This window comes from Pan troglodytes, chromosome 19 (assembly GCF_028858775.2).
Source record: "Pan troglodytes isolate AG18354 chromosome 19, NHGRI_mPanTro3-v2.0_pri, whole genome shotgun sequence".
Taxonomy (NCBI): domain Eukaryota; kingdom Metazoa; phylum Chordata; class Mammalia; order Primates; family Hominidae; genus Pan; species Pan troglodytes.
In genome coordinates, this window is record NC_072417.2 from 96,319,847 (window position 1) to 96,342,696 (window position 22,850).

At 53.3% G+C, this 22,850-nt stretch overlaps 3 protein-coding genes across 20 annotated transcripts in view; 2 read left to right on the forward strand and 1 right to left on the reverse strand.

Moving 5' to 3' along the window:
• TBCD (tubulin folding cofactor D) overlaps positions 1-8,408 on the forward strand; it is a 202,876-nt gene extending 194,468 nt beyond the window's left edge. For 5 of the 6 annotated variants that reach the window (XR_010153175.1, XM_024350788.3, XM_063799469.1 and 2 more), the window contains 5 exons: positions 2,944-3,033; positions 3,722-3,809; positions 5,092-5,201; positions 7,105-7,189; positions 8,153-8,408. Coding sequence is in view for 4 of the 6 variants with exons in the window: in XM_024350788.3 (XP_024206556.1) it covers positions 2,944-3,033; positions 3,722-3,809; positions 5,092-5,201; positions 7,105-7,189; positions 8,153-8,167 (388 nt within the window). In the remaining 2 variants the exon portion in view is untranslated. Of the gene's footprint in view, positions 1-2,943; positions 3,034-3,721; positions 3,810-5,091; positions 6,993-7,104; positions 7,190-8,152 lie in introns of all 6 variants that reach the window. The other variant, XR_010153174.1, reaches the window with a different exon arrangement.
• LOC104003056 (uncharacterized) lies at positions 7,196-7,921 on the forward strand. The gene is given in 2 exon segments (XM_016930990.4): positions 7,196-7,609; positions 7,611-7,921. Coding segments are annotated over 2 exon segments (612 nt in total). The 5' UTR covers positions 7,196-7,211; the 3' UTR covers positions 7,825-7,921.
• Positions 7,853-22,850, reverse strand: part of B3GNTL1 (UDP-GlcNAc:betaGal beta-1,3-N-acetylglucosaminyltransferase like 1) — a 116,268-nt gene continuing 101,270 nt past the window's right edge. For 5 of the 13 annotated variants that reach the window (XM_024350795.3, XM_063799474.1, XM_063799473.1 and 2 more), the window contains 5 exons: positions 15,808-15,943; positions 15,630-15,698; positions 15,144-15,218; positions 12,609-12,717; positions 9,505-9,774 (listed from right to left, as the gene is read on the reverse strand). In XM_024350795.3, the coding sequence (XP_024206563.1) occupies positions 12,637-12,717; positions 15,144-15,218; positions 15,630-15,698; positions 15,808-15,943 (361 nt within the window). In that variant the 3' untranslated portion in view covers positions 9,505-9,774; positions 12,609-12,636. Of the gene's footprint in view, positions 9,775-12,189; positions 12,718-14,719; positions 14,851-15,143; positions 15,326-15,629; positions 15,699-15,807; positions 15,944-22,850 lie in introns of those variants that run through there. The other 8 variants (XM_024350794.3, XM_024350791.3, XM_054670284.2 and 5 more) reach the window with 5 other exon arrangements.

A 22,850-nucleotide genomic window follows, 5' to 3' on the forward strand; every position in this document is an offset into this window, starting at 1 on the left:
TTAATTTCTTAATGGGGCATCACTGACTGACCTTCTTACACCTGCTGTTGGAACAGCCTCCATGTTCACAGGTGCACCCAGCTCGGTTGTGGCATATTATCCTTTAATACAATGCTAAATACTCCATTAAAATTTTTTTTTTTGAGATGGAGTTTTGCTGTTGTTGCCCAGACTGGAGTGAATTGGTGCGATCTCAGCTCACTGCAACCTCTGCCTCCTGGGTTCAAGTGATTCTCCTGCCTCAGCCTCCCTAGTAGCTGGGATTACAGGCATGTGCTACCATGCCCAGGTAATTTTGTATTTTTGGTAGAGATGGGGTTTCACCATGTTGGTCAGGCTGGTCTCGAACTCCCGACCTGAGGTGATCTGCCCACTTCTGCCTCCCAAAGTGCTGGGATTATAGGCGTGAGCCACTGTACCTGGCCTAAAATATTGACATGTATTTTTCTGGCTTAAAAATTTCAAAATAAGCCTGGGCGCCATGGCTCACGCCTGTAATCCCAGCACTTTGGGAGGCCAAGGCGGGTGGATCACTTGAGCTCCGGAGTTTGAGACCAGCCTGGCCAACTTGGTGAAACCCCATCTCTACAAAAAATACAAAAACATTAGCCGGGTGTGATGGTGCCTGTAGTCCCGAGGTGGGAGGACGGCTTGGGCCTGGGAGGCGAAGGTTGCAGTGAGCTGAGATTGAGCCACTGTGCTCCAGCCTGGGCAACACAGCCAGACTCTGTTTCAAAAAAAAAAATTTTTTTTTTTCCAAGATAGGATGGTAGAGAAAATACCTCCTGCCATGTCCTGCTATGAATACAGCTTTGTATTTCTCTCTACGGTTTTGTCAGTTTCGGCTTTTCAGATTTTGAAGCGTGTTTGTGGGCTGAATCTTGCCCTTATCACCCATTTCTAGGATGCTTTTTGCTCCACTCATTCTTTGTCTTGCTTCACTTGACTTTGAACTGTATACTTTTTTCCATCGTTTTACTTTCAGTATCTTCATACATGTATGTTTTTGTACGCCTCTCTTAGAACACTGTATGGTTTTGTAAAAATTCAGCCTGTAGCTTTTACCTGCCTCCTTCATGACCTTTATAATCCCCTTGGTTCTCAGCCTGCCACTCACAGGACTTTTCCCTGTGCTCCGTTCCCAGTGCCCCCTCCCCGCCCCCACCTGTGCTTTTTGTTGGATTAGTATTGCTTTTGTCATTCCATTGTTTTCATATATTTGTTTGGGACATTTTACTTTTTTCTGTTAACGCTTACCCTAGAAATTAGAAATGACACCACGTATTCTTAGTGAAGTCCAGTTTTCAGCATTTTGTCCTTATTGGACAATAGCAAGGATATTAGAACGTGTTGGTTCTGCTTGCTCTGTCTTGAGTTATGTGCTATTATTGTCGGATATTTTGTCTTAGATGTACGTACTTTCCTGTTCATTGTGGTATGTGTAATTTGCGTTACTTTGAATTTTCCACGTTTTTACTTTCTTTGTCTCTCATCACTTACTGATTTTGGGACCCCCCCCCATCGGGGTTCACATTCCCTCTCCCTAGAGCACACTCCCTTGGATTTCCTCGAGTGGGGTCTGCTGCAGTGAAGCTTTCCCATTTTATGTGCAGATTATTTTCAGAGGGTATATAGAATTCAGGCAGCTGTTTTGTTGTAGCACATTAAAAATATTTTCCCACTTCCTCCTTGCTTCTGTTGTTGCTTTTGAGTGTTACCTCTGAGTCCGCCTGTGCTCCCTGGAAACGGCCTGGGTTTCCCACCTCCTGCCCAGGTTTGCTCCTTCCCTGGTTTTTCTGTCATTATCACGCTCACGTGTTTCCCTCGGTCACCCCCTCTGCAATTTTCACACGTCTTTTCCCTCTCTCTTTGCTTCATTACCTTTGGCCCGCCTGCCAGCTGCTGATTCTCTCTGCAGATGTCTCTAAATGACTTTTAACTGTGATTTGTGGAATTCTTATTGTGGAGTTTTGCGTCTTTTCAGGTGTAGGCTTTTTGTCTCGCGTGTTTCCACGTCTGCTTGTAGCGCTTTCCGCTTCGCCGTTCCCTGCGGCCCTTCCTTCCGTGCCCGGTGTTCATCCTCTTGAACGCTCTTTTCCTGCCTGTTTGGCTGGGTGTGTCTTGAGCTGCAACCTGAGCGGGTTTCTTTGTCTTCTTACTTGTCTGGTATTGTGTTCTCTCGGGACGTTGCATTTGAGGGGTTGCACCTCAGAGCAAGCCGAGGCCTGGGCTAAGCCTGTGCTTTGGCAGGCAGGACCTTAGTTTGCCTTTTCTGGGCACCTGAGGAGAGGGTAGCAGCAGCCTGGGGTCTCCTTGACTCACGGTCAGCAGTGAGGGTTTCCTGGCCTGTTGGGTGGCTGGAGCTTGGCTGCATTCCCCACTGAGAGAGGGAGGTGCGCACCTTCTCCTCCCTGGAGTGGCCTTCCAGGTGCCCTCTCAGAGCTGCTCATCAGGGCTGTGCCTTTATCAGCACCAAGCCTCAGCCCTTGTCCCTGCTGCCACTGAAGGCTCAAAACAACACTGCACAGCCTTGTGTGTCCTCTGTGTGTCGGCAAATTCCCCCGGCTCTGCAGCAGCCCAGGCCAGGTAGCCTCTGGAGGGAGAGGTGGAGGAGCACGGGCATCCTGGCTGCCGCTGTGTTGGGGACAGACCCTGGGGCCTGGGAAGGGAAGTGGGGCCCCGTGGGGGCTGCTGCACCACAGGCAAGAGAGCAAGAGACAGCAGAGGCCGGCCAGGTGGTGGCACAGCCGCTAGGGACCAGGCCGGCCTGTGGAGGTATTGGGATGGGGACCAGCGGACTTGCTGGCAGAGGGGCCTCAGGGCTGCAGCCTTCTTGGACTGAGCCACTGGGAGGAGGGAGTTGACCTTCTTTGAGACAGAAAAAGTGTGCATCCCGGGGCTGCCTGTGAAAGCTCATCTCTAAAGTGTGTGTTGTTCTTCCAGCCACCCCTTTGCTGTGAAGTTGCTTGCGCTTTGTAAGAAAGAAATCAAGAATTCAAAAGATATCCAGAAGCTCCTGTCAGGCATCGCAGTGTGAGTTTCAAGTGCTACTGGCCTTAGACGGAATGGCAGGGCGCAGCCTCCCTTGGCTGAGGGCAGGAGTCCACGGCTCCAGGCGGGAGAGGAGCAGTTAGTGTTACTCCTCAAGCTAAGCTAAGATCGTGCATTCCAATGTTCAAAGCAGTCGCAATGGGAGGTGAGGCAGCCCAGGTGCTGGTGGAGAGAGTTCCTGCGGGAACAGGCGAGCTCTGCCTCTGCTGCCCTCGCGCTCTGCCCTGGGGGGAGGGGAGGCTCCGGAAAGGAGGTGCGTGGTCAGGGGCTGCCTCCCCAATTCTCCTGTGTGCCCTGGGGGTCGCTGTTGAGTGCCTTGCTCTGCGGCGCTCAGGTGGACACTGGGCAGGTGCGCCAGCCAGCGATAGGCACCTTGGCTGCTCTGTGGCTCCTTGAGGTGGGGGTCCTCATGGCGGGGCGAGCGGCCCTGCAGGAGATCCTCTGTGAGGCGTCCTCACTTCCCACAGTGGCTTTCCAAGTGCGACACTCGCGTGTGTAGGCACAGTGCAGATGTGCGCACACACACACCTCCGGCTTGGGGCTCCAGGCCCGCACTGTGCTCACGGATCTGCTCTCCCCAGGTCTCTGCATGGGCCTTTGGGTCCGGGGTTTGCTGGGGTTGGCCTGCGCGGGGCGGGGCTCACCCGGAGCCATGTGCTGCTCCCGGCAGGTTCTGCGGGATGGTGCAGTTCCCCGGCGACGTGAGGAGGCAGGCCCTCCTGCAGCTGTGTCTGCTCCTCTGCCACCGTTTCCCGCTGGTGAGTGCCTGCTCCTGCTCACGTGTGTTTGCCGTGTGGACACAAGCCCCTCAGTGACAAGAAGGCCTTCGCTGGCACTGTCATGTTGGTGTGCTTTCCAGCCGAGCCCCTCTCGTTAACGCACCTGGGTGACGACACGTCACAGGCACGCGGCCGCCAAGGGGCTCTGGACGCCACTGTTTTGGCTTTAAGGACGGGCTGTCTGGCTGGCGTTTCTATGGACATAAATTGAGGGGTGACCTGGCGGTGGGATTTGGCTCAGGAGCTTCCAGAAGGACCCAGGCTGAAGTGGTTCAGCCACACCTAGGGGGCAGTGCCCTTCATCCCCAGCACTCCCCGGCTGTTAGATTTCTAGGATTTCTTTTCTCCTGGCTGCAAAAAAAAACCTCAGATGATCCAAAGGTGACATTTTCCTAAAAGGCAAAAGTAACTTCATGTTATATGGTGGTTCTCGAAGTGGGGTGCCGGATCCTCAGCCTCGGCACCTCTGGGGCTTCAGCAGTGCAGCTCCTGGGCCCTGTGCTGCCGACTCAGCACCTCCAGGGTGGGCCCGGGTTCTGACCACCAGCGCAGTGAGACATGATGACCAGGGCACCACTCGAGAGCAGGCGAGATTGCTTCCCTGATGAAAAGAGAGCAGGTGAGATTGCTTCCCTGATGAAAAGAGAGCAGGTGAGATTGCTTCTCTGGTGAAAACAGAGCAGGCGAGATTGCTTCTCTGGTGAGGGAGCAGGTTGGTTAATAGAGAGCAGGCGAGATTGCTTCTCTGGTGAGGGAGCAGGTTGGTTAATAGCAGGCGAGATTGCTTCTCTGGTGAGGGAGCAGGTTGGTTAATAGAGAGCAGGCGAGATTGCTTCTCTGGTGAGGGAGCAGGTTGGTTAATAGAGAGCGGGCGAGATTGCTTCTCTGGTGAGGGAGCAGGTTGGTTAATAGCAGGTGAGATTGCTTCTCTGGTGAGGGAGCAGGTTAGTTAATAGAGAGCAGGTGAGATTGCTTCTCTGGTGAGGGAGCAGGTTGGTTAATAAAGCATTTAAACAAGAATGATGTCATCTTCACTGCTGGGATCCTGCAGCTAGCTGTGTGTCTGTGGAGGGAGGAGGTGGTTAATGGGCCTGGAAGGCACCTCCTCTTGGTTGCATCCCTGCTGTGGCTGGGATGGGATGCAGGGTCAGCGCCCTCCTCCTGACGCCTTCCACTGACGGGGCTCCCTGGCCTGGCTCCTGTCGTCTCTCGTGGGGCGGTGGCGCTTCCCTCCGGCAAATGCACTGTGTCCCTGTCCCAGATCCGGAAGACCACGGCCAGCCAGGTGTACGAGACATTGCTCACCTACAGTGACGTCGTGGGCGCGGACGTGCTGGATGAGGTGGTGACTGTGCTCAGTGACACCGCGTGGTGAGTGAAGGCCCTTCCTGCACGGCCACCTGGGCCTGGCACCGCCCCTCTTCCTGTCCCCACCGTGTCTACTCGTCTCTCCCAAAACCCTCTGATAGGAGGAGGAAAGAGGGTTCCCAGGTCTCCACATCCTCTGCTTGGATTTTACAAGGCAGCCGTGCTGCTGTAGCCGAAACCTCTTCTCAACCGCCCTGTCCCCGAACAGTGTCAGGTGTCAGGAACACAGCAAAGCCATCCATCCCACCAGGGGAGTGGGCACCTGTGCCACCACAAGGCTGTGTCTGGTGGCCCGTGGAGCAGAGGGCACTGAAGGCCTGGCAGGTGCTGCTGCCCCAGACCTCTCTCAAGTTTTCTTGGAACAGGCCACGTGAGCACCTGTTGGAAATCAAGAGGCACAGGCGGAAACAAGAAAAGCTCTCCCCACGCCTCTGCTCTGATGTCCACCCCCTTCCTCAGGGCCATGAGGCCCTCAGGAGGCCATAGCGCCACTCTCCACGTTTACTTTGGCAGGCACAGTTTCTGCAACATGGGCTGGCTTCTTTACCGTGAGGGGAGTAGAATGGCGGTTTTGAAAGATGTGTGTATTGAGTTGGGGGTGGGAGGGTCTGAATGAGAGAGCAGAGTGGGGAAAGTGCAGGCTCAGGTGTCCTGGGCCAACCGGTATGTTCCTGGGAACAGCAGTGATGGTGTCTTACACATATGGGCATGGGCACCCATGCTGGCTCACACACATGCTTACACACGCACACACTTCTAAAAGGGGAGCAGTCTCGTCACCCCGTGTTGGAGATCAGGACTGAAGCAACCAGAGGCTGTGTGGGCGTCCACATGGCGTACCCGGGGTGGTGGAGTCCCAGGTGTCCTGCCTGTGGATGCTACTCTGTTCTGAGTGCCGACTGTGAGGGCCTCCGTGCTGATCCCGGTGCATTGCTACAGGTCTGTGGGGTCCGCGCCCCTTGTTGAATCCAGCAAGGACGCAGGTGACGTTCCCTAGGTGTCTCCTCGGAACAGTGACCTTCCGACAGGGCTGGGTTCCCATAGAGCTCACGCACCAGGCAGCCGCTGTGGCCTCGGAGGACAGAGGTGGCCTCTCCAGGGCTTCCGCGAGGTTTTCTGGTTTGGGGAGGAGTGTGTGTGTGCTCCTGAACAAACACGTGGTCCCAGGAGAGGAACCGGGAGCAGCCGGGCTGTCTTCTCAGCATGCGTTGAGAGAATGGCCATCTGAACTACTGCTCTGGAGACCCGTTTTTACAATGATGTTTTTTAAAAAAAAACACCAAGGTGCATTCCGGACCAGATTCTAAAATAATTGGCTTTAGGACTGAAGAAGCCAGGTGTCCCGAGCGGGGCGAGGCCTCCTCCAGCGAGGCTGGGTCGGGGTGGCCTCCTTTCCTCATATCAGGGAGGGAGGAACTAGCAGGGTGGGCCTGGGGGCTTCTCCTATCGTTTAATCACCTTTCTGTTAAAAAAAAAATCCTTAGAATTTAAAGAGAATCTTTTAAATTAGAAACGAAAAACATGCCCCAGATCTCTCCACAGCATTGCTAGAATTTTTATTTTGCATCAACAGCTAAATTAAAACCTTGAAAACCCTTGTCAGCCCCTCCTTGGCCACGCTTGGTCTGTCCTCCTGCAGTCCCTGCGCTGGGCATGGTCCTTCCCGAGGGGCACCCCTTGTTGGGAAGGAACCGTCCTCCTGCGATTCCAGAAAGGGCTCAGGCTGGAGGCTCTGCTGGAGATCGTGCTCCTGTGGCGTCTTTTCTGCCCTCAGCCTGGCTGTGGATGTCGGGGGTGAGGTCTCCTTTCCCTGACTGCGGCCATGGAAGCTAGACGCGGGACCTCCGCACACCTGAGGTTCTCCGGTGAGCACTCGAGAGACTCACGGCTCTCCCTCTCCTCACAGGGACGCGGAGCTTGCAGTGGTGAGAGAGCAGCGCAACCGTCTGTGTGACCTTCTGGGCGTGCCCAGGCCCCAGCTGGTGCCCCAGGTAACCCTGTCACCTTCGCAGCATGAGGTGCCTGTGCTTCCCTGAGCTCTGGAATGTTCTGGGGCCAGCGGCTGTGCTTAGCTTCTGCCAGCACGTCCACACGGCCCGTTCCCTCGTCTCACGTCAGGACCCCTGGGATTACGGGACCAGCAGAGCTGCCTTCTCTGGCCACTGCCCACACGTGTGGGCCCCTGTGGCATCCAGGCCACTTGCTCTGGGGCGTTTGGGGGGCCGGGGAGTGGGTGGAGCTGGCACCAGCTTGATCCAGGCTCCTCATGCCTGGCCCTGGGGTGTGTTTGTGCTCCAAGTGCCAAGAGTGCCTCCCTCCCCCTCCTCATCTGCTTCCCATGAGTGGGGCCGGGGCTGGGTGAGAGGCCCCCAGAAGCTGCCCCTGTGCACCTCACCAGCCTGTCACTCTTCTTCTAACAAAAACAAGTACCTCAATTGTCACGGGGGCTGAGGCCTGGGGTTGCTGTGCTGTCTCTCTAGTTACCAGGGTTGGCTCCTTCCTCTCAGCCCCCTTCCGGCAGGAGGTTATATCCGAGAGGAAGGAGGAGAACCATGTCCAGATACGTGGGGGCAGTGGGGATGGGCTGAGCATCAGGACACAGCCTCCCCCATTTCTGTGTGTGTAAAGGCTGAACTCAACAGCAGACTTTGGAATTAAATGTGCTTTTTACATTTTTATTAGGAAAAATTTCAAACGTGTGAATACAGGTTAAGAGCAGTGCAGTGAACCTCCCTTCCCGCTCCCCAGATGGGGTGCCCTTCCGAGGACACGTTAGTCATGAGCACCTGTCAGCCACATAGCTCGGGCTGCCGGGTGTGTGGGAAACAGCACAAATGGTTTCCTGCAGGAACCGTGTCAGTCCCCACACAGGACCCAGAGGGGCGAGGGTCCCCTGGCTGGGAATGGTGTGTGTTGGAGCTGACCAGCCTGAGCTTGTCTTGTCTCTTCTTCAGCCTGGTGCCTGCTGAAGCCAGTCCTGGAGCCCATACCTCACCCCTGCCTGGTGACGATGTCTTGTTCCTGAGGGAGGCCGGTGTGGAAAGCCTCGCACAGTGGTGCCTCCAGCTGTTGAAGGGCAGCGCTGGCCCTTGGAGGCTGGCACTAGCTGACAGCTTTTCCTCTCTGCACCTGCGCTCTGGTGACTTGGGGTGGACGCCTCTGCCTTCACTTGAACACAAATGTGCTTCCTATAAAATCATGTACCAAGAAGTTCCTGCCTTTTGTCTCTGAGCCTGATGTGTGTAGGGGTGATGGAGAGGCTCACTGCCCAGAGGTCAGCCAGAGGGGAGGTGGGCTCCACTCCTCCTGCCTGGAGACCAGCCCCCCTTCTTGCCTGGTGCTGTCCCTGCTGTGGGAGACGTCCGGCCACAGGCAGTGCCCCACCCAGTCATGGAGAGAGATGAATGTTAAATCAGAGGTTCAAATGCTAGAGAGAGAACTGAGAAGCCCTGGTGGCAGGCATGTTCTGGAGTGCTGGGCAGATGCTGTTTCTGGGCCTGTCTGCCTGGTGGGGGTGCTGTCCTCCCCCCTGTGCACACGTGAGCATCATGCATGTGGCCCCTCTGCAGTGCAGGAGTCACTGATGGGTGTGCCGACCAGCAGCTTCACAAATGTCTGCTGCAAGGGGAATCGTCAGAGTCCAATGTGTGCCTCTACAGTAATGTGGGAAATAAATACCATTCTTGAAATAATTACACTGTCTTAGGAGAGCCTGGGCAGAGTCCACACTTGGGTTTTTAGGCAAAGGGCAGGAGACTACCTTTGTCTCTGTGTCTGAGCTCGTGCTGATCCATCCCAAAGCTGGTGAGGGGAACGTGTATAAAAATTCCACTGTGGTAGCAACCCACACCCATCTCATCTCTGGGACCTGTGCTGTGCTCACAGGGCTTGAGGTGCAGAACCACAGCCAGCAGCACCAAAGCAGCCCCAGGTGTGGCCACTCAGAGGCCCAAGGGCTTGGGTGAGCAACCCTTTCCCTATGTGAGGAGCCCAGGGGTGCCGTGTGCGTGGTGTAGATTAGGGTGGCTCCCCGGCCTGCTCTCAGGTGGGGATGGGGCCTGGACACAGGAACATGGGCAGGCCGAGAACTGGGAGGTGCCACCGCATCTGTGAGGCTTGTGAGGTCACCAGGACCACAAGGCCAGGACTGTGACAGTCCGTGCTGTGTGTTTAGCAGACAGCTCTTCACGGGATGTGTGTGACGACCTGGTCACACAGGAGTGTGGGGTTCACACACTACCATTGTTGTGTTTGACCTGGTGGCCAATAGTCTTTATCCCCTAAAAGAGCCTTGGGTTACATTTTTACGAGATGTAAACATTTTATTCCAACCTGTGTAATAGGGGTCTCCTCCTCCTTGAACTGTCCCCTCGATTGGCTGGGGTCATGTGGTGAGGGTCCTGGGTGACCAAGCCTAGCCTTGGCCACATGAGTCGGCCACATGAGTCCACACAGTGGAAAAGGCTTGGCTCCTGTGGTCAGCACACACGAGACTCTGGTCACGCCTGCTGGGTGTGGAACAGGCGCACCATAGCCATGCCTGCAGCTCACAAAGCTCCTGCTGGCCTGGGATGCACTGAGGATGGAAGGAACAAGTGGCTTCTGAGAAAAACATGATGAACTGTTCTTAGTGCAATTAAAAGAAGATTCCAGATAAATGGCATTTTAAGACATGGAGGCAGGTTGATTACCCACCCAGACCCATCAGTGACACTATGTGGCAAAGCAGTTCTTCTTTTAATGTCAGTCTAACTTAGCAACCCGAGGAAAGTGGATCACTCCACTGGCCACTGCCTCTTTCCCACTGGATCCCATCCATCACTGGGGCACTTGTGCTCACCAGACACCTGGTGGCCTGGAAAGCCCTCTTTCATTCAGCAGCCGTTTCTGGAGCCCACCAGGGTCCAGGTGATTGATAGAGTTTGGCGAGGAACCCCTTGCTGACATGATAGCTGGGGCAGACAATAGCAAATGAACAAGCAAGCACCATCAAGGCAGGCAACACTGAGCGCTATGAACAAAGATAAAGTGGGCAATGGAATGGCATGTTGGGTGTTGACTCTGAGAAGGTGTTCAGAAAACCTCTCTGAAGGGGCAGCATTTGGGCAGAAGTCCAGACTGTGTCCAACGGCAGAAAAGAATGCTTGTGGTCCCAGAAGTGGAGCAAGCTTTGTGAGTTGAGAGAGTAGCAAGAAGCCAGTATCCCTGGGACCGGGGAGCTGATGCGGGATTTGTGTACCCACAAACACGTTCTAGGTGCTAACCAGAAACCCTCCATGTGAGAGCAGAGACCTTGGAGATCCTGAGGGTTTCTGCTGAGCCCTGGAATCTAGTCACGCTATTTTGATAGCAGAATGGATGAGAGAATTTAAGGCCCAGGGCCAGATCTAATGGACCGCTATATAAAGCTGGGACCCTAAATAAGTCTTTTTCAAAGGAACAGCAGCAAGACTCTTATCTCAATCTCCCCTGAAGTGGCCTGAATTAATACTACCTGTATGATCCCCAAAACTCCTAAAGTGGAAAATTTGATTGACTTGGCCCTGACCAGTGGTATTCCCAGACAAGGGCAGAAGATGCAAATACAAAACCTCTCTGGTAGAATGTAGGCTATAATATGAGTACATTTTTGAAAAGGGCTAGAAATTATCAAGAAGAGATTAGAAAAAAACAGAGCCCCTAGAAATGTAAGAAGTGAAATGAAAAGCTCAATGGATAGCTTAGACACAGCTGAAGAGAGAATTAGAAAACTGGAAGATCTGAAAACATACAGAGAACTGGAAGATATGAAAGCAACATCAAGAGACATTGAAGAATGTCTAACCTTTGGGTAATTGGGGTCTCAGAATGAAATGAAATGATGCAGATATTCCATACTGACATGCAACAGTCCCCAGATACAGAAGCCTAACAGTCTCACACATTTAGACCTGCCACAGTGAAACTGCAGAACTGTAAGAAGGACAGAGTGATATAAACGACTACCAATTTCCCAGCAGCAGCACTGGAGTTGAGCAATGAGTAGACCAAGATCTTCATTATGCTGAGAGAAAATAGCTGTCAAGTTGCTTGAATTGTGCCCACAGCATAACATTAAAGAAGAGAACAAAATTAAGTCATTTAGATAAAAATATGCCATTCTTATCCATTTGGTTTTTTAATCTTGGCTTAATATTTGGGGTTGAGTCATTTGTTTTGAGAGCTGTCCTGTGTATTGCAGGGTGTTCAGCAACATCCCAGATGGCAGCAGCATCCCCCTACCCAGCTGTGACAAAAAGAAAAAAAAATGTCTCCAGACACTGCCAAATATCTTCTGGGGGTGCCCCTGGTTGAGAACCACTGCTTTAGTGGATAAACTTTAGGCAGGAGGGAAATGATCACAGTTGGATAGTTGGAGGAATGTGGAGCAAGGGAAGCAATAAACTGTGACCATAACAACATAGAAAGATGGCTTATATGTGGATTTTTTTTTAAAAGCACGTAGAATTGCTTAAAATGGACAACAGCAGCATATAAATCAGTGGCAGAGTTGGTGGCTGAATTTAGAGCATCTTAAGTCTATGTTCTCCTGGAACAGAGTGCAGATAATTCAGTTATCAGCTTGGCTAGGTGCATGTTGAAGTATTTAGTCACTGTACACAAACAGTTAATGTATGGGGAAGATAACTTCTATACTAGTAGGAGAGAAATGGAACAAGAATAAAAAATACACTATCAAAATATGCAAGAATGGCAAGAGGAAAAGGCAGAACAAGCTGCAAAACACACACACAATTAGAAATAAATATTTTGGGACACAATAAATGTGAATGGATTAAAACCTCTGTGTTAATGACAAAGTTCTCCAGTTAAAGGAAGGCAAATAGTGTTATTAGGAATAGATTACTATATGATGATTAAAGGCTCAGTTCAACAGGAAGATGATAGAACTTTCCTACATTTGTAACACAGTCTTAGAAAATATTAAAGCAAACATTCAAGAAGAAATTGATCACCTACTACCACAGTGTATTTTATTGAATTGGTACATTTCAATAAAGTGTCATAAGGCATGGTTGAAGGAGAAAAGCTTGACCCAATGGACAGTTACAGAACCCGTGTGTGTGTGTGTGTGTGTACACACAAATTTTAAAAATGTGTTTAAAAACATCTCTTTAAAAGAAATAACGAAAATTATAAAATATATAATGAAAGATAAAAGTTAATGACAACAGATAGAATTCACCTAAAGTGGTGCTTAAGCGATTCTGAAGTCGTGAATTATACATTACAGAAGAAAGGCTGGAAATTAATGAGCTGAACATAAGCAGAGGGCTAACTGTAAAGAAAATCAGAATAAGAGCAGAATGAAAAGGAAATGAAACATAATAAAGAAACAAACCCAGATGGTTCTTCGGTGAAAAGACCCACCTGGGAGCAGCTGCCATGGGTTGGTCCGTCAGCTGAAGTGAAGGAAGTCCTGGCCCTCCTGCAAGTGCAGTGACCTCAGGTTGTCCTCAAAGGCGCCCCCTGTGAGGTCCTGTCGGGAGCAGCAGATTCAGCTCAGTCCAGTCTCCTGGCTCTAGGAGGCCACTGTGGAGCCTCCTCCAGGGCCAGGGGTTGGGGGTGGCCTGTGTCCACCTGTCAAGTGTTCTGCTCCTCTGCTAATAGCAGAGAGGCTGGAAGGAGACAAAGGCCAGAGAGGGCAGCAGCCGGCACTGCTTGTACCACAGGCCCTGCTGGTCACCAGAGGGGAGGCCCCCCCTGCCTTCTGGCCTTGCCTCTCTACATACGGTGGCTGACTCTCCCTGGGGGCACTCGGAATGGAATGAGACTAACAGGCAATGCCTCTGCTGTTCGACCAGGGCAGACCCACCTTCCCTCCACACACCCACCCCTCTGCACAGGCCAGGAGTGGGAGGAGGCCCCTCAGACAGAAACTGCATCTCAGAACCATCAACAGCTGCCCTGTCTGATCCCCTCTGGCCTCTGTCATCCCCACCCCTGCAATGGAGTGAGGGCTGTGACCCCGGGTCCCTGGATGCTTAATCTTGTCCTGTGTGCTGGCCTTAGCCAGGTCACCTACTCTCCTGTATGAGGCCACACATCTACAACCATCTGATCTTCGACAAACCTAACAAAAACAAGCAATGGGGAAAGGATTCCCTATTTAGTAAATGGTGCTGGGAAAACTGGCTAGCCACATGCAGAAAACAGAAACTAGACCCCATCCTTACAGCTTATGCAAAAATTAACTCAAGATGGATTAAAGACTTAAACCTAAAACCATAAATACCCTACATGAAAACCTAGGCAATACCATTCAGGACATAGGCATGGGCAAGGACTTCATGACTAAAACACCAAAAGCAATTGCAACAGAAGCCAAAATTGACAAATGGGATCTAATTAAACTAAGGAGCTTCTGCTCAGCAAAAGAAACTATCATCAGAGTGAACAGGCAGCCTCTGGAATGGGAGAAAATTTCTGCAATCTGTCCATCTGACAAAGGTCTAATATACAGGATCTACAAGGAACTTAAATTTACAAGAAGAAACCTCATCAAAAAGTGGGCGAAGGACATGAACAGACACTTCTCAAAAGAAGACGTGGCCAAGAAACATATGAAAAAAAGCTCATCACTGGTCATTAGAGAAATGCAAATCAAAACCACAGTGAGATATCACTGGTCGTTAGAGAAATGCAAATCAAAACCATGATACCATCTCACACCAGTCAGAATGGCGATTTCTAAAAAATCAAGAAACAACAGATACTGGCAAGGCTGTGGAGAAGTAGGGATGCTTTTACACTGTTGGTGGGAATGTAAATTAGTTCAACCATTGTGGAAGACAGTGTGGTGATTCCTCAAGGATCTAGAGCCAGAAATGCCATTTGACCCAGCAATACCATTATTGGTATATACCCAAAAGGAATACAAATCATTCTATTACAAAGATACATGCACGCATATGTTTACTGCAGCACCATTCACAATAGCAAAGACATGGAATCAACCCAAATGCCCATCAATGATACACAGGATAAAGAAAATATGGCACATATATACCATGGAATACCATGCAGCCATAAAAAGGAATGAGTTCATGTCCTTTGCAGGGACATTGATGAAGCTGGAAGCCATCATCCTCAGCAAACTAACACAGGAACAGAAAACCAAACACTGCATGTTCTCACTCATAAGTGGGAGCTGAACAGTGAGAACACATGGACACAGGGAGGGGAACATCACACACTGGGATCTGTTGGAGGGTGGGGGGCAAGGGGAGGGAGGGCATTAGGACAAACACCTAATGCATGCGGGGCTTAAAACCTACATGGCGGGTTGATAGGTGCAGCAAACCACCATGGCACATGTAAACCTATGTAACAAATCTTCATGTTCAGCACATGTATCCCAGAACTTAAAGTAAAATTTAAAAAAAAAAATACTCACCTCAGCCCCCCGCAGCCAGCCTGGACTCCCCACACTTGGGGAAAAAGGCTGCATTTGGAGCCTGAGGCGCCCGTCACCTGCCCACCCCAGGCAAGGGTCATTCACACTCAGGGGCTGAGGACATCCCCGGTGCAGCCACCTCAGTCCACGGGAGCTGGAGGTCCTGGCCTTGGCCCCTCAGACATGGCACCGTAGGGCCTCGTGCTTTGCAAGTTTCTAACAAATGTTGGCTTTATGGGTATTTAAAGACAGAAGAGAGACCGGAATCCATCCCCCCCACACCCATGCAGGCCACCCTCTCCAGCTGCCTCCTGCCCCCAGGGCAGCGGCCACCACCCCACAGCCTGGTCTGTGGTGCTGTTGTGGACGGCTGTGGCACCTGTCCCCATGCCCACCATTGGCTGGGGTCTCATCCCAGGCCACACAGTCATTGCACAGCAGGGTGGGCTGTCCAGGTGGCAGAGCCCGGGATCCCCAAGCCCTTCCACGGCCAAGGGCCCCACACTCACCAGCTTCACACAGATGACGAAGGGTGGCCGGGCGGCTCGGAAGTGCAGGATGGGGATTCGGGGCTTGGGTCTTTCCTGAGAGTGACAGTGGCCATCAGTCCTGCCCGAGCCTGGAGCTTGTCCCCGGAGAGACGCCCTCAGGGTGCACGCAGCCACCAAGTTGGCTCACACAGGAGCCAGGGCTTGGGCAGCGGATAACATGCCAGGGTCACAGACTGCGGCAGGTGTTCAGAGCAGGACCCCGGCTCCCGCCACCCCCGCCTGACACCCGACTGCAGAACTGACCAGGGTGGGCTACCCCAAGGCCCAGACCCACAAGGGACGGCGGGGTTCTCCCCCCAAGAATGGGGGCTGGGCTCCCTGGAGGCCCCGAGGAGCCAGCACGGCCCAGGTGGACTCTGCCAAGGGGGAAGGCTCTGAGCAGCTGTCCCTCAGCCCTGGAGCAGGTGGTTGACCCCAAGGGTGACACCATGCGGCCCTGCACACCTGAGAGTCCTCGTGGCAATAGAAGCCTTTCCTGATCTTGTTCTCGTCCACGTCACAGAATGCCACCACCTGGGGACAAGCACAGAAGGGCAGCTCTGGACAGGCCGGGGCCAGGGCCTGTGCTGTGGGACAGTACGGGGGCAGGGCAGGCAGTGTTGGGGGGTGGCAGGATGCTCACCTTGCGCTGGCTGCCGGCAGTCAAGCTGCGGTACAGCCGGCGCCCCTGCTTGCCAGCGTTCCAGATGGTGAAGGCCGCCCAGCGGGGCAGGGCCTGCTCTTCCAGGAAGCGGACGCGGTGGGTCCAGATGGTCGTCCTGTGGTGGAGAAGAGGGTGATAGGCAGGCCAGGGGCCCCACAGATGCACACAGATGCTGACATACAGGGACATGATGTGTGCTCAGCTCACGTTGCCAGTGGAGTGGACACCTGGCCCAATGCCTAAGAGAGACTGGCTGTCCTACAGCCAGGCCACCTGCCCCAGCTGGACGTAGCCACATGCCTAGGTGGGGACCCGCCCCTTCCATTAGACCCCAACAGGTGGGGACAGATGAGAAGCTGTCACTTAAGAATCTAGAAGGTTCTGGAAGGCAGAATTTCTGTAGGACGCAGAGGACTGGACTTGACCCAAGTCCAGTTTCCCAGAGAAACCTTTGTCCATAAGGACACATGTGACCATCCCATAAAATCCCAGCGTTCACACTTGGACACAACCTTCTGCCTCAGGGTCGCTGCCCCGAACCCTTCCACTCCCCTGAGAACCTGGTCTCTGTTCTGCCTCTGCTGTGACAAGTCGACCCCAGGCTGCTGTCCCGGGGGGAGCAGGCGCCTTCCTATGACCTGCTGCTCTGCCCAGTGCCCAGCCCCATCGCTGCCCGGGCCCTTCCCAGCCCCGCCCTCTCTCCTCCCACCGCAGCCCCTCCCCACGTGCCCCATCGCTGTCTGCCTGTGGGCGCCTCTCCCTCAAGCCTGCTCCTGGAGCTGCCCGGGCTGAGCCCGTCTCAAAGCCCCAGGAGCTGGACGGGCCAGAAGCTAGAGGGGCAGGGGATGCAGAGGCCAACGGGGCCAGAACGGCGTGGGATGCTGTCCTCCCCAACGGCCGCGATGCAGCCAGGCTGAAGCCCGGTACCCCGCAGACCCTGCCCTGGCCGAGTCCTGGGATGCCCTCTGCTGTGTCAAGGGAGCTGTGTCCGTGGGAGCCTCCTCCGGGGTGGGGTCTGGGCCAGACACAACCAACACTGGCTGGTGACGGGCCTCCCCTGAGCAGGGCCCTCGTGGGTTCAGCCTCGGGATCGGGGCAGGATTTGGCTGTTCTACGATTCTGCTGCTGCCTCTGCCTCCCGGGATAAACTTGTGACTCCCCCCCAACCCTGTGGCACCCCCTGTTTGTAGCAGAACCCCCACAGGTAATGGGATGGGGGGGATGGGGGGACATGGGGTCCCCTCTGCCAGCTCAGGGAGCTGCAGGGCTTAGGCACTGTCAGGGAAGTCCTGCCTGGAGTCTACCTTTTCCTCCTCAACCCTCTGCAGCCACCTCAATAGTCCGGACCCCACCTGGGACACAGGGAGATGCTTATCCCAGTCAGTGACTTGGGGACACTGAAGCATGTGTGTGTGTGTGTATACTGTGTAAGGGTGTATGGAGTGTGTGTGTGTACACTGTGTGGGGGTGTATGGTTGTGTGTGTACACTGTGTGGGGGTGTGTGGTGTGTGTGTGTATACTGTGTGGGGGTGTATGGTGTGTGTGTGTACACTGGGGGTGTATGGTGTGTGTGTGTATACTGTATGGGGGTGTATGGTGTGTGTACACTGTGTGGGGGTGTATGGTGTGTGTGTGTATACTGTGTGGGGGTGTATGGTGTGTGTGTGTGTACACTGGGGGTGTATGGTGTGTGTGTGTATACTGTGTGGGGGTGTATGGTGTGTGTGTACACTGTGTGGGGGTGTATGGTGTGTGTGTGTATACTGTGTGGGGGTGTATGGTGTGTGTGTGTACACTGTGTGGGGGTGTATGGTGTGTGTGTGTATACTGTGTGGGGGTGTATGGTGTGTGTGTACACTGGGGGTGTATGGTGTGTGTGTATACTGTGTGGGGGTGCATGGTGTGTGTGTACACTGGGGGTGTATGGTGTGTGTGTGTGTATACTGTGTGGGGGTGTATGGTGTGTGTGTGTATACTGTGTGGGGGTGTATGGTGTGTGTGTGTATACTGTGTGAGGGTGTATGGTGTGTGTATGTGTGGGGGTGTATGGTGTGTGTGTGTATACTGTGTGGGGGTGTATGGTGTGTGTATACTGTGTGGGGGTGTATGGTGTGTGTGTATACTGTGTGGGGGTGTATGGTGTGTGTGTGTACACTGGGGGTGTATGGTGTGTGTGTATACTGTGTGGGGGTGTATGGTGTGTGTGTGTGTATACTGTGTGGGAGTGTATGGTGTGTGTGTGTATACTGTGTGGGAGTGTATGGTGTGTGTGTGTGTATACTGTGTGGGGGTGTATGGTGTGTGTGTGTATACTGTGTGGGGGTGTATGGTGTGTGTGTGTATACTGTGTGGGGGTGTATGGTGTGTCTGTGTATACTGTGTGGGGGTGTATGGTGTGTGTGTGTATACTGTGTGGGAATGTATGGTGTGTGTGTGTATACTGTGTGGGGGTGTATGGTGTGTGTGTATACTGTGTGGGAGTGTATGGTGTGTGTGTGTATACTGTGTGGGAGTGTATGGTGTGTGTGTGTGTATACCGTGTGGGAGTGTATGGTGTGTGTGTATACTGTGTGGGGGTGTATGGTGTGTCTGTGTATACTGTGTGGGGGTGTATGGTGTGTGTGTGTATACTGTGTGGGGGTGTATGGTGTGTCTGTGTATATACTGTGTGGGGGTGTATGGTGTGTGTGTATACTGTGTGGGAGTGTATGGTGTGTGTGTGTATACTGTGTGGGAGTGTATGGTGTGTGTGTGTATACTGTGTGGGAGTGTATGGTGTGTGTGTGTGTATACTGTGTGGGGGTGTATGGTGTGTCTGTGTATACTGTGTGGGGGTGTATGGTGTGTGTGTGTATACTGTGTGGGGGTGTATGGTGTGTCTGTGTATATACTGTGTGGGGGTGTATGGTGTGTGTGTGTACACTGGGGGTGTATGGTGTGTGTGTATACTGTGTGGGGGTGTATGGTGTGTGTGTGTATACTGTGGGGGTGTATGGTGTGTGTGTGTATACTGGGGGTGTATGGTGTGTGTGTGTACACTGTGGGGGTGTATGGTGTGTGTGTAGTGTGTGTATACTGTGTGGGAGTGTATGGTGTGTGTGTACACTGTGTGGGGGTGTATGGTGTGTGTGTGTACTGTGTGGGGGTGTATGGTGTGTGTGCACAGTGTGTGTACACTGGGGGTGTATGGTGTGTGTGTGTGTACACTGGGGGTGTATGGTGTGTGTGTGTATACTGTGTGGGGGTGTATGGTGTGTGTGTATACTGTGTGGGGGTGTATGCTGTCTGTGTATACTGTGTGGCAGTGTATGGTGTGTGTGTGTGTATACTGTGTGGGGGTGTATGGTGTGTGTGTATACTGTGTGGGGGTGTATGGTGTGTGTGTGTACACTGGGGGTGTATGGTGTGTGTGTATACTGTGTGGGGGTGTATGGTGTGTGTATACTGTGGGGGTGTATGGTGTGTGTGTGTACACTGTGGGGGTGTATGGTGTGTGTGTGTACTGTGTGGGGGTGTATGGTGTGTGCAGAGTGTGTGTACACGGGGTGTATGGTGTGTGTGTGTACACTGGGGGTGTATGGTGTGTGTGTATACTGTGTGGGGGTGTATGGTGTGTGTGTATACTGTGTGGGGGTGTATGGTGTGTGTGTATACTGTGGGGGTGTATGGTGTGTGTGTACACTGTGTGGGGGTGTATGGTGTGTGTGTGTACACTGCGTGGGGGTGTATGGTTGTGTGTACACGGGGTGTGTGGTGTGTGTGTGTATACTGTGGGGGTGTATGGTGTGTGTGTACACTGGGGGTGTATGGTGTGTGTGTGTATACTGTGTGGGGGTGTATGGTGTGTGTGTACACTGGGGGTGTATGGTGTGTGTGTGTGTATACTGTGTGGGGGTGTATGGTGTGTGTATACTGTGGGGGTGTATGGTGTGTGTGTGTGTACCGTGGGGGTGTATGGTGTGTGTGTGTACACTGTGTAGGGGTGTATGGTGTGTGTGCGTGTACACTGTGTGAGGGTGTATGGTGTGTCTGTGTATACTGTGTGGGGGTGTATGGTGTGTGTGTGTATACTGTGTGGGAGTGTATGGTGTGTGTGTGTATACTGTGTGGGGGTGTATGGTGTGTGTATACTGTGTGGGGGTGTATGGTGTGTGTGTGTATACTGTGTGGGGGTGTATGGTGTGTGTATACTGTGGGGGTGTATGGTGTGTGTGTACACTGGGGGTGTATGGTGTGTGTGTGTACACTGTGGGGGTGTATGGTGTGTGTGTAGTGTGTGTATACTGTGTGGGAGTGTATGGTGTGTGTGTACACTGTGTGGGGGTGTATGGTGTGTGTGTGTACTGTGTGAGGGTGCATGGTGTGTGTGCACAGTGTGTGTACACGGGGTGTATGGTGTGTGTGTGTACTGGGGGTGTATGGTGTGTGTGTGTATACTGTGTGGGGGTGTATGGTGTGTGTGTATACTGTGTGGGAGTGTATGGTGTGTGTATACTGTGTGGGAGTGTATGGTATGTGTGTGTGTATACTGTGCGGGGGTGTATGGTGTGTCTGTGTATACTGTGTGGGGGTGTATGGTGTGTGTGTGTACACTGGGGGTGTATGGTGTGTGTGTATACTGTGTGGGGGTGTATGGTGTGTGTGTGTATACTGTGGGGGTGTATGGTGTGTGTGTGTACACTGGGGGGGTGTATGGTGTGTGTGTGTGTACGGTGGGGGTGTATGGTGTGTGTGTACACTGTGTAGGGGTGTATGGTGTGTGTGTACACTGGGGGTGTATGGTGTGTGTGTGTACACTGGGGGTGTATGGTGTGTAGTGTGTGTATACTGTGTGGGAGTGTATGGTGTGTGTATACTGTGGGGGTGTATGGTGTGTGTGTGTATACTGTGGGGGTGTATGGTGTGTGTGTGTACACTGGGGGTGTATGGTGTGTGTGTGTACACTGTGTGGGGGTGTATGGTGTGTGTGTGTACACTGGGGGTGTATGGTATGTGTGTGTGTACACTGTGTGGGGGTGTATGGTATGTGTGTGTGTACACTGGGGGTGTATGGTGTGTGTGTGTACACTGTGGGGGTGTATGGTGTGTGTGTGTACACTGTGTGGGGGTGTATGGTGTGTGTACACTGGGGGTGTATGGTGTTTGTGTACACTGTGGGGGTGTATGGTTGTGTGTGTACACTGTGTGGGGGTGTATGGTGTGTGTGTATACTGTGTGGGGGTGTATGGTTGTGTGTGTACACTGTGGAGGTGTATGGTGTGTGTGTGTACACTGTGTGGGGGTGTATGGTGTGTAGTGTGTGTATACTGTGTGGGAGTGTATGGTGTGTGTATACTGTGGGGGTGTATGGTGTGTGTGTACACTATGGGGGTGTATGGTGTGTGTGTGTACACTGTGTGGGGGTGTATGGTGTGTGTGTGTACACTGGGGGTGTATGGTATGTGTGTGTGTACACTGTGGGGGTGTATGGTATGTGTGTGTGTACACTGTGTGGGGGTGTATGGTGTGTGTGCACAGTGTGCATGTGTGGAGTGCATGTGTACATGAGCACGCGTACCGTGTGTGCAGGTGTTCGGAGTATATGCCTGTATGTACTGTGTGGATGTGTGTACACACGTGTACACGTGTGTGCAGTGAGAGCCTGTGCGTGCAGTATGAGTACATGTATGCAGTGAGCGCACATGCCTGCATGTATTGTGCAGATGTGTGTACATGCAGTGTGTGTGCATGTGAGTGCGTGTGTGCAGTGAGCGTGTGCAGTGAGTACGTGTGTGTATACTTTCATGCACGTATGTGTGTGCATGCTGTACGTGTGGTCTGTGTGCACGTGCAGTGTGTGTGTGTGAGAACCTGGGTGAGGACAGCTCCTGCAGACGGCTGCGGGGACTTCCCCACCAGGTGACGCAGCCTCGCCGGGTTTTGCCATCTTGTCCTTAGCAGCCCGGGTCTGTCGGGTGTCTCGGGGCGGGGGGACGAGCCTGATCCTCCTCATCCACTGACATCAGCTCAGGGACCCCAAGGGGTTCACGTGACAGGAAAGCAGTCAGGGCTCCAGAAGAAAGCGGGGGCCTCTGTGGCCGTGGGTGGCACGCGAGGTTTGGGGGGCCTCTGACACCGGCCTCCTCGACGGCCCCTTGTCTCCTGGGCTTTCCTAGGGGTCTCTGGTCTGAAAATGTTGGCCCATCGTAGGAAGGTAAAATGTAGAAGCAGCCATGATGTCTGTATTTGGTTCATCTTCATTTTTCACATTTTAAAAGGTTCTCATTTAATCGGGGAGAACAGGCTCCCCAGGGCGCCCTATGCCTCTCTTTTTACATCCTCAGAGGAAGCCGCGGCCCCGCCTTAGCACCGGGAAAGGTGGAAACCCAGTTTTTCCCAAAAGCACAAGACAGCATTTCTGGAAATGTTGCGAAGGAGCTGAAGTGTCAGGGACACGTCACCGCATGAGGAGGCGGCCAAGGTGCCGGTGGGCATGAGAAGGGAGAGGAGCGCGGATGTGGGAGAAGGGAGAGGAGCCCGGACGCGGGAGAAGGGAGAGGGGCGCGGACGCGGGAGAAGGGAGAGGGGCGCGGACGCGGGAGAAGGGAGAGGGTGCGGATGCGGGAGGCCCCAGCATGCAGGAGTGAGGATGATGCCCCCAGTGGGGAAGCTCGTGGCCCTCCTGCCAACCCCCCAGCCCCACCCCGTGACCTTGGACCTTAGACCCCCTGGGGAGCTGGGATCTTGCCGAGAGTCTCAACCCCATCACGGCAGGCCTGGGACCATCGCGGCTCCCACACCCACACATGACCCTAGTTGGGGTCTTGAGACTCCGGGGGCCCTGAGCACCCGTAGGGGCCGAGACGCAAGCCCCGGACGGCGGCCTGCTTTCCAACTTAACGCTGCGGCACGCGGCAGGCAGGTGGCCGAGACCTCTGTGTCCTCACAGTTCTAAGGAGGGAACTGTCTGCCCGGATCGAAGGAAGGAATTCTACATGCACAGTTTCACCCCGATTTGCCTCACCCCTGCCACGGCTCCAAC